Source organism: Protomyctophum parallelum (genome assembly GCF_964188405.1).
Source record: "Protomyctophum parallelum genome assembly, chromosome: 1".
Taxonomy (NCBI): Eukaryota; Metazoa; Chordata; class Actinopteri; order Myctophiformes; family Myctophidae; genus Protomyctophum; species Protomyctophum parallelum.
Genome location: NC_139697.1, coordinates 25,139,966 through 25,157,085, shown reverse-complemented (window position 1 = coordinate 25,157,085; position 17,120 = coordinate 25,139,966). Strand labels below are relative to the sequence as shown.

Below are 17,120 nucleotides of genomic sequence, written 5' to 3'. Positions count from 1 at the left end.
GGGGGCCCGGCCTCAAAGGGACCCCAACCCGCCCACGGCCTTCCTGCGCTGGGAAAACGGGCTCCCCCCGTTCGGTTTTTCCTCACTTGTTACTGGTTTCCTCACATTATCTTGTCACTATTGTAATACTGCACCTTATCTGTTACTATAACTCCTGCCATTTCAACTGCCTCATTCCATCGTATGTACATATTATCCCATTTAGGCCTGACGTAAAAAAAAAAGGAAGTCTTCTGAAAGAATATATATTCAAAGATTTGTGCCGTATTTTTACGATTTTTCTAAAATAGCAGACCTACAAGCTCGTAGCGGCGTGCTATGAGCTTGTAGATCTGCTATTTTTCAATAGCTTAGCTTAAGCAAATGCTTAGTTAAAACACCAAAACGGGTTCCCGTCCAGAATGGGCTTATACATGATTGTTACTGTCGGTGTCATAATTATATGTCCAAAACAGTTTTCAGGAAATGGAACAAAAATATTCAGAAAGTGACAATATGGGCGCCCGCATGGCCAAGTGGTCCAGACTCCAGGCGCACGCCACATACTGATTATAGGCTCATGCATCGCGTGTTCGAGTCCCGTTCATGACGACCTTTGCTGCAGGTCTCTCCCCTTCTCTCTCTCTCCCTCTTTCCTGTCAGTCTTCACAAGAAACTATCAATAAAACTAAAAACAAATCTTTGTGACAATTGCAGATGTGCAAACTCTGAGCTATTTGCACTACTTTTGCTTGACACTTGTACAAACGAAGTAGGGCATCAAGTGATAAAAACAAAACTTAAAAAGTAGAAATATGGAGCAACGATGAATATTTGACATACGTGACCCGCTTTCCTTGGTTCCCCCCCCCCCCCCTCCTTTACATTCCTCTTCCCTTTCTTGAAAACTAATGATAGGAACGCCGAGCTTGTATTGAAAATGGTTTCACTCGCTTTTTTCTACCTGTGAAGTGACGATAAACAAGTCAATGTTTTTCCAAGTTGAAACTTTAGCAACAAAAGCCAGGAGATTGTCCTCAGCCTCCAGATGAGCAAAGCATTTAGAGTCTTTATCGAACGAGACGTCTAATGAATGAGTCTGATCAAGTTCCAAGGCCAACAATCTTTTCATGGATTTTCATCTTGGTTGATACTTACCGACGTAAATACAGTACCACAGCTAAAAGGATCTATCTCAGTTTGTCTTTTTTGTTGTTGTTGTTGTCTGCAACTCAGTAACAAAATGAGGCTTGATAACTTTGGAGGCATAAGATGCAATCCGATAGTTACACGAAGACAAACGCAAAAGTCATTCCGGCTGTCATCAACTCTTTGCGTTCTCTCTCTCTCCCTCTCTCTCCGTCTCTCTGCTAACAGAATGTTGCCCGCGGTCCTCATCAATTGTTGATGATGTGACACTTAACTGATCGCTGTGAGTCCCCTCACAGCTGCCTGTCCTCATAACAAATGTACTAAATGAATCCAGCTGAAAACAACACATGGCTGTGAGCACTCGCATGTACTCCATCATGGTGTCACTCCTGCATCCTCGCGTTTCATCTCATCTGCACTGAAGACTATGTAACCGTTAAATCAGGCTCCGTTGTGCGATGGAAATGTCACGTCTGCGAGCTCACAGACTATGCGGATGGGGTTTTTTTCCGACGCAGGACACCGCCGTATGCCAATGTATAAATCGACACAAAAGGCAGTCTGGTGTAATTTTGCGTATTGAGTCATACTTGATAGGGCGCAATATTGATTGGAAATCTAATACTAGATTGCGATCAAGAGGCTTTTGAATTATTTCAGGACCTTGGTATTTGCACTCATGATGATCGATCTTTTCAAGTCGTCCTTAATGCAGAAAATGCAAGAGAATAATAGCGTTTCTTTCCCCGAAATGGAGGGTATTGGTATTGTGACACTGCTATGGGGAATTGATTAATTAAAACCTCTGCATTATCGCTCATGTCTTTACAATTACGCACAATGGATTCGCAGAGGCTTGTTGAATTTGTATACTTACGGTAAGTGCTGAAAAGACTCCTGAGACATATAAGTGACTAAAGTTTTATGAGTGAAGTTTTGAACGAGGATTATTAAGACATTTTTGTTGTGTCCCATACAGTAATTCTGATTATATAAGGTTTAATAACCTGCAGTTTAGAATTAATTTGATGAGCCATTATCTGCCAAAGGTTAGGGGTGGTTCATTTTTAATTGTACCATCAAAGCTGGCATGAGTAATGAGAGGTGAACTCAACTCGCCGCCGTTTCGCCGCATATGACACGTCTCATTAGTCCCGGGTGTTTACTTACTTAAAGAATATTAATATTTTAACCATTTTCAGTCTGGCGCATCCCTATTGTGGGCATGTCATTATACGTAGGTGAACATTTACCCCCCAAAAAAGCTAGCTTGTATAACAGTTATTTTTCAGGATAGTTGGCACTATGGAAGGAAGAAATGCTTTTTGTGCAGTTTGAAAACACATGAAAGTATCATTTGCATTATTAAAGTGACACAAATAGCAGCAGGAATGTAAGTCGCTCTGGATCAAGAGCGTCTGCTAAATGCCTAAATTGTAAATTGTAAATTGAATGAGCTCACGGTTTCATGTGCGTGGTCACAGTGGCATGGTTAGAGGAACAATCTTAGAGTAATAATTATTACAATAAAATATTGGGTATTAGGAGGTATTGAATAGGCATATAGGCTATAGGGCATAGGTTAAAACAATTACGCGAGTAGGAGAAAAAAGCCCTGGCTTAACAGAAAACACCTCCAAAAACAAACCTCAAACACTAACTAGAACACAGTATGAGTGGTACAGCAGTTGTAGTTCCTCGCCACAAGTTGCCAACAATAGACTGCAGCACCCCAACATAGGTCGGACCAGAGACTATGTAAACAGTTAGCGCGGTCTGTGCCAGTGCGAGACTTCTCACACGGGGCAGACAGAAGCAGGCCAGCATCCTGTTATTGATGGTTAGAAATAGGACAGCCCCCCCCCCCCAAAAAAAAAACTACCACAGTGTCAGACGAACAGGTTTTAGCGGCCCAGTTTCAGTATTTCGAAAGGGGGGGGGGAGAAAACTCCAGGCTTCTCCGGGGCATTCCGATGGCGGCGAAGCAAGTTACTTCCCCCCCCCCCCCCCCTTCTCCGCTGCATGCAAGGCAGTGTCTCTGATGTCACCTAATTATAAATAACCTTCTTTTAAGAGTGCCTGTGGTATGTTAATGATATGGTAATTCCCCCATAAATCTGTGCTTTACGAGGAGAGGGCCTCCTTTGTGGATAGTACCATCGCTGATTGAACCGCCAGTGTTGGGCTGTGTGTGTGTGTGTGTGTGTGTGTGTGTGTGTGTGTGTGTGTGTGTGTGTGTGTGTGTGTGTGTGTGTGTGTGTGTGTGTGTGTGTGTGTGTGTGTGTGTGTGTGTGTGTGTGTGTGTGTGTGTGTGTGTGTGTGTGTGTGTGTGTGTGTACGCAGTGAGCGCGCGTGTGTACGCAGTGTTTCCATTGCAAATACGAGACACGCTCGTGAATGTCTGTCCTCTCTCCTCTCCCTCGTGTGATTCCCTCTCCGCTCCATGTATCTCTTGATACACGTACAGTAGATGCATGCTACATTCATATCCCTATATAATCATTTTGGAATGATTTATTCCAGTATAGCCTAATCTGCATGTTCCCAATTCGTCATTCAAGCAAAGGCCTTTTAAAAAACGTGCCATAATTTGCTGTAAAATGTTCCTATCAATCTTTATTTTTTTCTCTCCCCACATGTTCGTTTTACTTTCCATTGGTGAAAATCTCAATACGGAAAATGAAGCTGTGTGGGGCGATCGTGTGTCCTCGTGTTATTGTGTTTGTGTGCACGTGTGTGTTCGTTATTGTGGTGCCAGCCATGTGTTCATCATACGTGGCTCAACCTCTCCCGGCACTGATAAGCTGCATCAACGACTCGCCGCGTCTCAGCCCAGCGGCCCGTATAGCAGCGGGAGATTACAGCTGTCTCCCGGTATTCTTCTGCCAACACATGCGCCAACGTGTGACGTTTCATTCGTTATTTTCATTAAACCATTTTATCGTCGACTTTTTATTTAAATGTCAGCTGAGTACTTTGAAGGGCTTGTGCCAAGCACGTTAGCTCGGTATAAACAAAAGTTGGTGACATAACGTCCATACACACTCCTCGGAGATACCCTGCGCCATGCCCTGAAATACCCGTATGTGTGTCTGCTCCTCTCTCCGGTTCCTTCTGTGGCTGGGGAACAAGGAAAAAGTCCATTTGGGCTTCCCATTTGTATTTGCTGCTATGGTGCTGTTTTTGCAGTTCCCGACACTACAATACTTGACCATAGTGTGGCTTGTAGGCAGGCCAACTTAGCCGTTGGGCCGGTCATGGGGCCGAGGCCCAAGGTCCCCTTCCGGGAAACTGGACTGCACGGTACTGGTTTTGAGGCCCTGAAAAGGGCTCCTGGGGAACTTCATTGGCTGTTGATTTAAAAAACGGAAAAGCCCAAAGATTTCACGCTATGGGGGGGACCATCAAAAATGACTGGCCCCGGGGGCCCTCATGGGGGTTATTCCGTCCCATAGAAAAAACATAAAATGTAACAACATGCATGTTCCTTAATGCAATTCCAATAGTCTTTAGCCCTAAACAACAATGTTGGATTTGGCCGCACCGTATGTGTGTCTCAAAGAATTGGCACCACCTTCTGCATGTACGTTAAGCCTGATGTGTTGCTTCGTCGTACGGCGGTGATGCACAAGCCCTCAAAGCTGTGGGCCGGTAGAACGGCTATATTTCGGCAGCATAAATGAAGTGTTTGCATTTCCCTCTTGTCTCCTGAAAGGCCATCGAAAGCGGGAGTCAGTCAAAGTGCCTGGCAGAGCCCAGTGTGTCTGCTGCCGACAGGGCTTAGGCAGTAAAGAATACTCTCACTGCAGCTCTGAGCTTTACCCTGTTCAGATGAAATATTTAAAGGACTAGGACAGGGCGCTGGATGTTGTGGGTCTATTACCTGCACCTGGATGACAGGGGAGGACAACAAATCATTGATGCCGCACGGCCAATTGGGGGAAAAGATGTTTTTTTTTTATCTGCCTTTCTGACACTGAAAGTGAGTCACCATTCAAACACACATGATGAATCTATTCATGAAACTGTGGATGTTTCTTTATAACTTTGCGAGAAAAAGCTTCCTTCGACAAAATACACCATATTTTGTTCAGGCGTATGGGAAGCCCCATTATGTTTCCCGCAACAGAACCCAGTAGTGCTGCCGTAATTGTCAAAAAATTGGATTCGGATATTCGTTTTAAAAACCCACGTGGATTCGAGCAATTCGACCCATTCGGATTTCGGATTTCAATTCGAGCCATTCGGATTTATTAATAATTATATTTACACCAATACAACCTGAGACATAACATTTAAGATCACATTGCTGGTGCAACTCTCTCTCTGCGCATTGGTGCTGCTGAAAAGCGAGTTGGAACACAACGCATGCATTCTCCTTTCTCCAGTAAAACCTTTTTTTTCTTAAATGAGCAATCCTACCACACAGCCTTATCAAAACGAGGCACGGAGGCAGTATTAATTGAATTCACAGAACAGAACACTGCATTGCTGCTGCTGCTGCCGGACCCGGCACCACATTTCATCCTTACGCATTTTATTTATCTTCTTATAATTTCCTGAAGGATAAAGTCGCTTCATGATTCTCCCGTCTGTCCGAAAAAGTCACCGACACAGATTCTGATTACTAGATACGCTGTTGACGGAAGATTTCACCATTCTGTGCAGCCTACACTCACTGCGCAAAGAACGTAAAAGGCTCCCGCGGCCCCGCCCGCCCTGTGCTCACTACGCAGGCTGCGCTGCTAGGAAGAGTACGAGGCAGAGATGATTTATTCTTTAATGTATGCCGTGTCGCGTGGCAAATATAACTAATCTACAAGCTCACAAGTCACAACGCGTCGCTTACCCATGGCACCATCTCGCGAAAACTAATAATAATAATAAATAAAATATATATTTTATTATTATTTTTAATTCTGACCTTAATTTGATATATTCGGTTATTCATTTATTTTTTGGATTCGGAAAACGAATATTCGTTGGCAGGTCTAGAACCCAGTGCTGATATTCTGGGTAATTTGTCAAGTAAGCATCCGGAAACTTGCAGAGAATATTATGTGTTTCTTGTTAAATATATATATATATATACTGCTACAGCACAAAAACAAAATGGTGTGTATAGCTTGTGAGCTTGTTCAGATCGAGACACACACCGGAGAGGTTTACACGCACGTGGACGCAGAGAGGTTTATGTGCATGTGGGCGATGTATGTGTGACGTGTCTACTCTGCAACAATGACGTGTCAAGCAGCTGGGCGATTTGGCGGTTGATTTAAGCTCACCTTAAGCATTGTTCTTCCTCTTGCTGCATCAGAGCCACTGATGGACGGTTGCACAGCTAGTATGTGCTTGTTTGCTCCCACTATCGCCCCACTCCCCAGCACCACCACTAAGCACCAGTAGGGGTTCTGTTTTCCCCTGGGTGAATTTATATACATGTACAGATCTCCCTGTTCTTAAGTGGTTGTGATGAGTTATATATAACGTAGAATGAACACCAAGATCAAACGTTATGTGTCATAAAGACACTTATATTTGAATGTTATTAATACAATGTTTTCCAATCTATTCAGGAGTTATCTGACTGACCTCGCTTTGGATTGGATAACAAATATTAATGTTCCTTATGTTGGTTATTTCAGTGTGAATAAGATCAGACGCCATGCATTGCAATATAAATTGATAGCCGTTTCCGAGCATCATGGGAGTTAACCCATTCTGGGCGGGAATCCCTTTTGGTGTTTTAAGCATTATGTTATACTTATAAAATAGTATAACAAAATAGCAGATCTACAAGCTCATAGCACAGCACAGAGTGCCGCGCTACGAGCTTGTAGGTCTGCTATTTTTGAAGAATCGTGAAAATGTAGTTCAAATCTTTGAATATATATTCTTTCAGAGCCAACGTTTTTAACTCATATCTTTGCTTCTGGGAGGGTCCATGGAACTACATTTTCAGATGGGGGTCGGCGGCCAACTACATGTTGGGGGTCCTTGACATGTTTGAGAACTACTGACATAGAAACAGGTTTTTCAGAAAACTGTCAAGGATTTAGAAGGCATTTGTAGAATCGTCCTCAGGTCTAAATGGGTTAAGGGGGGGGGGGGGGGGATGGATGAGTTAATTATGGCGTTAACAGGGGGAAAGTGAGAAGCTCGGGTGCCTTGGCATCAACACGCTGTGACAGCGCCGGGGACATGCAGTCACATCCAGACGTTATGCCAACGCAGAGAGAGGAGACGGAGCGGCTCTGAAAAGCGACAGCGTCTCAGCTCTCCTCCTCAGTTTTACACTCCTTCCCCTGTCAACACATTTAGATCACCCCCCCCCCCCCCCCCTCCCCTCTCCCCGGCAGCAAATATTTGAGGAATTATGAGAGAGTTGTTCTGCAGGCGTCTATAACACTGAGCTCTTCGCGTGTGTGAGAGATGATTATGGGAGCGTACCATGCGTGGAACATTGATTGTCCGACACCTCCATTATCCCCCCACCCCCCCCCCTCACACACACACACACGTAGGCAGGATTACATATTACATTTACATTTCCAGATTATCCTCGGCGACGTACAAATGATACATTGTGTGCCCTTGTCAGCGCCCCACTAAAGAATGATGGTGTTTTCATACAGGTGCTGCTGAATAATGGAGACACATCATGCTGCTGTTGATGCTTACATACAGGCCGCATATCTGTATTCTATGCACTGGCTGGATTTGCTGGGGTTGGGGGGGGGGGGGGGAGGGGGGGGGGGGGGTTGGCATCCCATCCCCCCCCCCAATCTGGTCATTTATATTTATCCACCTTTTTCCTGCAACCCATTAGTCTTTGCGTTTGTGTGTGCACAAGTTGCTCTTTCTCTTGCTGTGTTGCCAGTTTTGCGCAAGAGAAACAAGTGGCCAGGTCTATGAAAACAACACTGCCTGAAGGAAGCAAAGCACACACACACACACGGAGCCCCAGTACCTTGGCAGGGAAAAAGGTGGATACTGGAGATTTTATGCCTGCTTCTGGTCAGGCTGAATTAAATGCATTTGGGAAATGTAGACTACAAATGTGGAGAGAATGTGTGACATGTCTCTCCGTCCCTCCTCCTCTCCTTCTCTCTTTCCAGACAAAGAAGGTCTCTGTTCGACAGCGGTCCAGCTAAAACCTGAGCCAACACACTAGCAACTAGAAAAACACAATGACATATAGATGGAAGTGCCAAGAGAGAAAAGAATCCACTCCATTAATATTTGTATTAGAAGTTAGACATCTCAATAAAGTGTCATTTTAATCACATCATACCTCATTCTTAGCCAGTACACATAGAATGACTTTCTGTTAACAATTCACATTGATTTGTCTTGCCCACTCCCTTACTTTTTTTTTAAACCTTCAGATAGTAAAATAAATATATATTTTCATATCCCAATTTGGTAATAAGCCAATTCCCAGTCCCACTGCTTCTCCGAGTGGTCCATCCCCGCTAATCCCCACAGTAGGTCATCGGGAGGGTGAAGATGGTCACGAGTCTCCTCCGATAGCCGAGCCGTCAAGCCACCAGCTTCTTTTCACCCGACAGTTCAGAGCTTCACTAGGGGGGGGGGGGGGGCTACGCATGTGGAGGAACACGCTATCCCCCCCAGTTCTTCTCCCCCCTGAACAGGCGCCCTGACCGTTTGCACGGATCATCAATGCAGCGACAGAATTCACCTCTCCCTCCCCAATCGGCTTCGCACCCACGTACACGGCCAATAAGGGCCTTTCTCGGCCCCACCCCTCTCCCACTGTTTATATTGTTTAGTTTCCAAGATGGCCGCAGCACCAGGAGGGGGTGGGGCGAAGGTGAGCGGGCGGGGTCGACATATACCCTTACTGGGCTGCATTCAAGACACTTGCCTTGTGTCCGACACCTGACTTGTGTCATCCATCAAACACAGCTTTGATGGATGTGTTCTGCCTCCCTCCCCCCCCATCAAACAAAATGTTTGGTCAAACCATATGGGCTTCCATTGGAAATGCATTGGAGCGGCCATTAAACACAGACACAAGACAGGTGTCTTGAATGTGTGAACGCAGCCCAGTAAGGGCATATGTCGACCCCACCCGCTCACCTCCGCCCCACCCCCTCCTGGTGCTGCGGTGGGCATGGACTTTATCCTGCACCATGGAGTCCATGCTCCATGGTGGTGGGCAGGGACTTTATCCTGCACCATGGAGTCCATGCTCCATGGTGGTGGGCATGGAGTTTATCCTGCACCATGGAGTCCATGCTCCATGGTGGTGGGCGGGGAGTTTATCCTGCACCATGGAGTCCATGCTCCATGGTGGTGGGCATGGAGTTTATCCTGCACCATGGAGTCCATGCTCCATGGTGGTGGGCATGGAGTTTATCCTGCACCATGGAGTCCATGCTCCATGGTGGTGGGCATGGAGTTTATCCTGCACCATGGAGTCCATGCTCCATGGTGGTGGGCATGGAGTTTATCCTGCACCATGGAGTCCATGCTCCATGGTGGTGGGCGGGGAGTTTATCCTGCACCATGGAGTCCATGCTCCATGGTGGTGGGCGGGGAGTTTATCATGCACCACCCGGACGTCCCAGTAGTGGAATATGTCACACGTCTTACTCCATTGCTGGCTCAACAGCGCCCCCAAATCCACTCTTAAGACACAGTGCACGTAAATGGCTTTCCTGTGCTGCCGAGGGCATTTTCTTCTTCCCTCCCCAAACAAAGAAGGGAGCTCAGGCAGCCTATAACTACTGCATCCAGGAGAGAGAGAGAGAGAGAGAGAGAGAGAGAGCTGTCAGTCATAAATCCTCCAGTGGTTTTGTGGAGGCAGGTGAGGGCTGCCTAGGTCAGCACATCTCCCTGACAGATCTTTTCACCCTGCTGCTCGCAGAGAGACTCTGCCATCAAAAGGCTTATTGATCGCAGCGATCAAAATGAATGTACAATATGATGGTAAGGTATCATCGCTGCCACAAATCGCTCCCCCCCCCCCCCCCCCCCGACAAACACGCAGAAACAGGAGTACAACATGCACAAGCAGAGAGAAAGCCGTCTGTCGTTTGACATCCAAATCAGCAGTCGTTTTCCTTTTTTGCCTTCCTTCATTTTACCGACACCAAGATGAAATAGTGCAGTGAACTTCATTGTTTATGTTATTATTATTGTTAGGCATGCATAATTAATCTGTCATATCGGTATTGGCACCTTGGGTATAGACAATATTTTATTTTATAATAATTTATGTTTGAAGCTGAAAAAGCCTTTTGTGATGAAGGTTGAAGCGTCTGGGGAAGCTCTCCATATGGTCAGCAAGTTGGAACAATGTTAAGAAAAGTACTACATGTATATTGTTTATACTAGTACATCAATAGGCCTAACATATTAGGTAAACAATGCTTGTTGTTTAGGTCTAACCTAAACCCTACTGGAAACATGTACTGCAATACCATATTGGTATCTGTCGATCGAACCATGCTCGATAATCGGCTTTGGGCCTACATTTCTATATTGTGCATCCCTTATAATTACAATACACGTTATATTTAGACTTCAATTCTCTTTTGGTTTTAAGACAAAACATACTGTAATCTCTACTATATGCATATTTTCTTTGATGAATGCAACTTGTGGGACAGAGGAATATGGTATACGTATGCATTATCCAATCTTGGGTTTTTTTCCCCCCGGATTTGTCTTTTCCGATCTATCAATAACAATACTTATTTTGAGGATTGTGATCATTTATTTCCAGATGGCTGTTAAACTACATATCTTATCAACCAAAGCAAAAGTGTATGTCAGTTTACCTCTTGAGAGACAAAAAATGGACGCACACTGGGGATTTAGCTGTGTTGCAAACGGATGTCGAGACAATGTGGAAAATGGAAATGAGCAAGAAGACAGAAGCAGAGGGAAGGGTGGGTAAAGGGAGAGAATGGATCGCGGTGGTGTTACCTTTTCTTTGTCTCGCATGGATCCCTTTCCAAGAATTGACATCTTTGTTAGAGTGTCCTCCTGTAGCCTCTTTAACGAGTTCCCACGTGGCCCCAGAAGTTTGCCGACAAAGTTAAACTGCAACGCAAGAAACAAGTTGAGGATCAATGACAATCTGCCCGTTCAGGGATGAGGACTAGGATGGCATTCCTTACAGTATCCATCTGTCCATACATCACACTTCAACTTACAGTATCCATCTGTCCATACACACTTCAACCAGTGTGCTTTTCATTGAAAGCAAAAAAAAAGAGCAAGCCTTTTCCCCGTCTGTAGTTTGTCATGGCAGTGCGGCTTCTTGTAGGAAACACTTTTCAAAACATTTTCCCATTGAAGCCGTTGCCACAACCTTCATTAATTACTATATATATATATATATAATTTTATCCCACGATTTTGTAACCCATTTTTCACCCCTGTGTCAATTATCTAATGTGATCCTGTTGCCGTTTTGAATTGTAATGGCGGCATGTTTTTCTCATCAACAACAAACCATCAGACTATTTTTCGTGGTTCAAAGCTGCAAATACATCGGCGACGCGTATGCTCCAAAGGTAATAAGACAATCTAGGCAGCATAGAATATTGGATTAAATAGCGGGGCACGCGGGTTACGCAGTAGAACTGTTAAAACTGTGCAGACAGAGGTGGGGCTTTTTTGGGGTGGGGGTGTAGCGTACACCCTATCAATGTCATGCAATACCAACACAGGCCAGGCACAGTTACCCCTGTCCCCGTAACATGCTCGGGGAGCACCGCAGTCTCCCTTTAACAGTGACTTATAAAGCTGTCTGCCTCCACTATCTAGGTCATCAATTAACAAGCGGGAGGTAAAAAAATAGGAAGGAGGCGGGGGCGGAGCATCACAGTTCTGTTCCAACACCTCACCTACTTCTGTTCTCTGCCATCCTTTGTTCAGAAAGCCAGTGCTCATTAGGAGCCTTTAGTGAAGTGTGTTCCGTGTACGGTGAACTCTCCAGCACCGTTACACTGTGTTCTCTCCACATCTGTGATTTACATGATTCTTACCAAGAAAAGGGGGGGATAGACCAGACCTGTGCCTGACTTATAGTAGTCCCGTGCAGGTGTCGCGCCACCCTGCTATAGCAGATCTATATGGTACAATCTCAAGCCTTTAGAAACCGTCTTAAGCCCAACACACACCGGGTGCGCGGCAACGCCTGGAAAATAGAACAGTGGCGTATCGGAGCGTCAGGCGAGGTGTGAACGCGCGTCGGACGCCGCCGGTGTGGGATAGGTTAATTGAAAATAACGGAGGCGGCTGTTTTGACGCGCGGCGTTCGCAGACGGTGTGTGCGAGGCTTTATTGAGACAAGAGGCGTCATGGACCTATACTGCATAGCCTGAAAACTGTCTAACATTCTTGGCTTTAATGTTGATTTTAGACATTTTACCTACTGTATAGGCCCATCATGTGTGTTATTCATAGGCGGTTCCATCCACAATGGTGGAAGAAGTACTCACATTTTGCACTTCAGCAAAAGCAGCAATAACACTCAAGTCCACTATCCAAATGTACTAGAATAAATGGTGTGGCACGATCGGCTGTTTTTGTTGAAAAATCTATAGTTAAAGTTATAGTTTTTTGTGGAAAATCATACAAAAACTAATAGAATACGCGCATCGCTTAGTAGAGGTGCTGGGTTCGAAAGTGACAAAGAAGAAAGAACCCGGCCACGCACTCATCTGCTCCAACATGTTACTTTATTGACTTTATTGCCAAGGCTCTTAATCTGGTCAGACTGGCATTTTGGGGGTCCTTGACATAAGAATTATACCGTTTGACGACTACATTTTGGGCGAATAAGGGATGCTAGGGTTCAAGTGGTTAAGTCCACTGCTGCTAATGGATGTGATCACAGGTTGTTGTTGTTGTTTGTGCCTCAGCTGAAGTGTTACTGAGATACGGGAAGGTTCTACCACGTCTCTCTCTCCACCACCCCCCCCCCCCCCCTCTCTCTCTCTGTGATCATGAAGCCAAGGAAACACAAGGACAAATAAGAACCGCAGCTAAATTTGAACGGCTCCTCTTCATGTCATCGTCATCACCTCTCCCACGCCGGCGAGCCCGACAGAGGAGGAGGAGAAGGAGGAGTAGTACGATTGCGTCTTGGGGATGATTAAAAAGTCAGTGGACACAAAGTGTAGAGGAAGGAGATCTGTGATTAATCACGTTTAACCGAAGGGAGGGAGGGGGGCGGGGCTGGGATGGGAGGAGGGGGGCACACATCTGAGATCCTTTCATCATTCATCTGAATACATTATATACCGTATAGAGCTATATATACCCCCCCCATCTCTTTCCTCGTTTCCTGTCTACCTACTGTAGCTATCGATAAAGGCATAAAACGCCCCAAAAATATCTTAAAAAAAACGAAATAATTTGACCCATTAATGAAAACTGTTAAAATGTTGATGTCGGCGAAGCATAGTAATACATGCATGCGTACGCGAAGGTGCGTGCGCGTGCATGTGTATGTGTGTGTTGAGAGAAGTAGAGGCAGTGCAGATAGTGCTGAGGACAGCAGCAGCAGCATACAGCGACAGTGGAAGGATAAATGGCTCTTCCCCACCGCAGAGAAAAGCCACAGTCTGAACTGAGAGCCGACCAGAGGAAGCCCGTCCTTCCTTCATAACACAACACCCCGGCCAAAGCCTGCTCTGCTTTGTACCCAGAGAGCAATGCTGTCTGAAGGGGGGGGGGGGGGGATGTATGCTCTATAGCAGGGGTCCTCAACTAGAAATGATGAAGGTCCACAAATATTTTTTTGAATAAGACCAAGGTCCGGTCCCATGCCCGTCCATCGGAGAGCGAGGCTCTATGCCCGTTTAGTATGGTCAAGCCAAGCTTATACAAATCAGATCCCCTTCCAACCAACCAATAATGGGGTGCAGAGTGCAGGCCCGGAGTGGAACTCCAAATCAGGCCGGGAGTTATACGCCCTGGCAGGCCACACTGTGCGCGCGTAGCGCGCGCCAGAATTTTGGGGGCCCTTGGGGGACATTTTGGGGGCCTTTGCAGCAATTTCGCATGAGAAATGTATACCATCTGGCCCAGGCCGTAGCGTAACGGTCTGGGCACCGGACTGGTGATCCAGTCGCGGTGTGCCGCGGGTTCGACTCCCGGACCCGACACGGCCTTTACCGCATGTCATCCCCCCATCTCTCTCCCGTTTCCTGTCAGCCTACTTTCTGTCCCTTAAAAAATCAATAAAAAGGCGTAAGCCGCAAAAAAATATCTTAAAAAAAAAAAGAAATGTATACCATCTGATGTTATTTATATTATTAACTTAAAAAAAATAATTCTTTTTTTTTTGTTTTTTTTGGATGGTCCGCCAGTTGAGTACCCCTGCTCTATACATTGTGGTTCTAAAAGTGGTGCCCTGGGACCCTAACCTCCCAGGGGTCCTTGGAAGGTCCTTGGAAAGAATATGCCATGGTAAGTTTTCCTTCGAAACCTTAACGTCGAGAACCGCTGGTATAGAGAAATCCTGTTAATGTATCCGGCATATGAAATAAATGGATAAAATAAAAATAAAGCCCATTTGTACAAAAATGTCGTGAACTGTCCTATACTGACTAATGCTTTAGAGAGGTGCGTGTAAATGTACCATTATGGAGAGGTTTTAAGGTCAGCTTTACCTCGTAAAAGCCGTTAGTTGGTGCACGCACTAGAATGCATACACGACTGAATTCATAAATGGTACATTTATGTGGCGCCTTTATCCCAATCGTTTCACAATGTGCATTCCATTAACGTGCACATTCATACACCGACGGCAGAGGAAGCCACGCAGCCTGCTCATTGAGAGCAGTTTCAGAGCCTAGCACAAAGACACTTGTCTTGGACATAAAGCCAGGGGGAACCTCTCTCTCGCTCTCATTAGCAGGCAACAGTGCAGCACTCTGTTTCTGGCACAACAGCACCCCTACTGGTACTAATAGTCATACTGGTGCTCATTAACCAACACATAGGCACATAGGTGAACACGGACATTGCTGTTCCTTGGAGTGTTTGCACCACTAAAGAAATGTAATAAAAGGTTATTTGGGTCAGTTATTTGCATTAACGTAGAGTAGACAAATCCAATTCATTCATGTTCGGTATCAAAACTAATAAGTGAGGAATAATTCCCGTTTTGCCCCAGGAAACCACACAACGTGCCGGTATAGATGGTGCCTAGATGGTGTCATCATGTCCACATTAGTTTGTTGAAATGAAAATCCAGTGTTTGTAGCGGCTTGGGTGCTTCGACCTCAATGCTAATAAAGTGGTGGAAGAAGTAATATCACAGCATGAATGTACTCTGTTAAGTCTGTACTCAAATTTGACTCGAGCAACCCTTTTGGTGTTAGCATTATGTTATGCTTTAGCTATTGAGAAATAGCAGATCTACAAGCTCAAGCTTGTAGGTCTGCTATTTTTGAAAAATCGAAGAACGACTGACATAGAAATAGCTTTTTCAGAAAACTGTCATTTTCAAACAGACGTTTTTATAATCTGATCTCAGGTCAAAATGGGTTAATGTACATTTTATACCTCGAAACTCGAGCGCAGTACCCGAGTATACATGCATTTAGTTACTTTTCCACCACTGCTAAAGAGCCATTTGGAAAAATGCGAGTGACACTTCAACAATGGCAAAAGTCAAGAGGTGACTATTGCAGTTCACGAGAAAACCCATTGAAGTCAAAGCGATCACTCCTGCCATTGCTACCTGTCAGACAGAACAAATTGAATTTGTCTTCCTTCAGTGGGCTTGTTGGAACTCTAAACAGCGTATTAGCGGCTCCACTTATCAAAGCTGTCAAAGTAAATCTGTTTAGCTGTGAACCTATGAGACACAGATAGGCCTCCAGGTGACATTTCATGCTCAGCGCTCGGTACCAACACATGTAATACTTCAGGGACAGACTAGCAAGTTTACTTTTGAAGCGCATTACCCTTCAGGAGCTCATGCACCCTGTGTAAAAGTTCAGCTGAGAGACCTAAAACAATAAATAATGTGAGTCTCCACATGGCATCCAAATTTACAATCAATCCGTTATGGATTAACAATTTTTGAGCAGTGCCTCCGCTTTATTACGCAGCACAGAAAGATGCATCACTGTAACTCTTCTCGACCGTTTCGGACTCGGTAAAGTGTTATTCATAGTCTAGATTTTCGGTGGTGAGGTGACCACCGAACTACAACATGACGTCACTGAGCCGCGGCAAACCACCGCCCCCAGCCCTTCTCTCTGTTTTTACTCACCACCGCTCAATGTTATTTCAGCTCCGGTGGTCACCTCACCACCGGATCGGTGGTCACCTCACCACCGAAAATCCAGACTATGAATGAGCCTTAAGGCTCGCCGGAACCGGGGCCGGCACCCTGGGCACGTTCCTGGGGCTCTCGATGTTGCAGGGACCTCCCCCCCCCGCGCGGAACCCCACACGGTACAGTTGCACCGCTCACTTCACAAATGTGTCATTTTATAGTGGAAATAGTCATCTAACAGCTCACAACAAGACGCGATGCAACGTGTTGTGATACTGGATACTAGGGTGGGGGGCACTCACGGTGGCACTTTAGCATGCAGTGATGGGTCAAACACATCTCATAGGGGTTATCGGTTATCAGCCCAAGGGGATTCTCAGATATTTTATCACTTCCCTCGCCCATCAAGTTTCAGTATGTGATCATGGCAATTCCACTCAAACTAAAATCCCACCATATGCATACAGTACGTGTGTGTGTGCATGTGCGCGTGTGTGTGAGATATATATATATATATAAACTACGTCTATTTCATTCGTGCAAGGCGGTTACATTTCTGCCTGGGTTCACGAGCATTTGGTTTTTAGCACGAAACCCTTTCATTTTGCCCATGTCCTCACAGACCCATTGGTCTCAGAATATCGCCGGGCTGCATGTTTCTTTTCCCCTTGGAGGGCCGAGGTGAAAACTTGAGTGATGTCTGCCAAAAACA

General features: G+C 45.5%; 1 protein-coding gene across 1 annotated transcript in view; it reads right to left on the bottom strand.

Annotated features, from left to right (window-relative positions):
• khdrbs3 (KH domain containing, RNA binding, signal transduction associated 3) overlaps nt 1–17,120 on the bottom strand; it is a 128,331-nt gene that overhangs the window by 39,097 nt on the left and 72,114 nt on the right. The window contains exon 3 of the mRNA XM_083762273.1: nt 11,089–11,205. Within this exon, the coding sequence (XP_083618399.1) occupies nt 11,089–11,205 (117 nt within the window). The remainder of the gene's footprint in view (nt 1–11,088; nt 11,206–17,120) is intronic.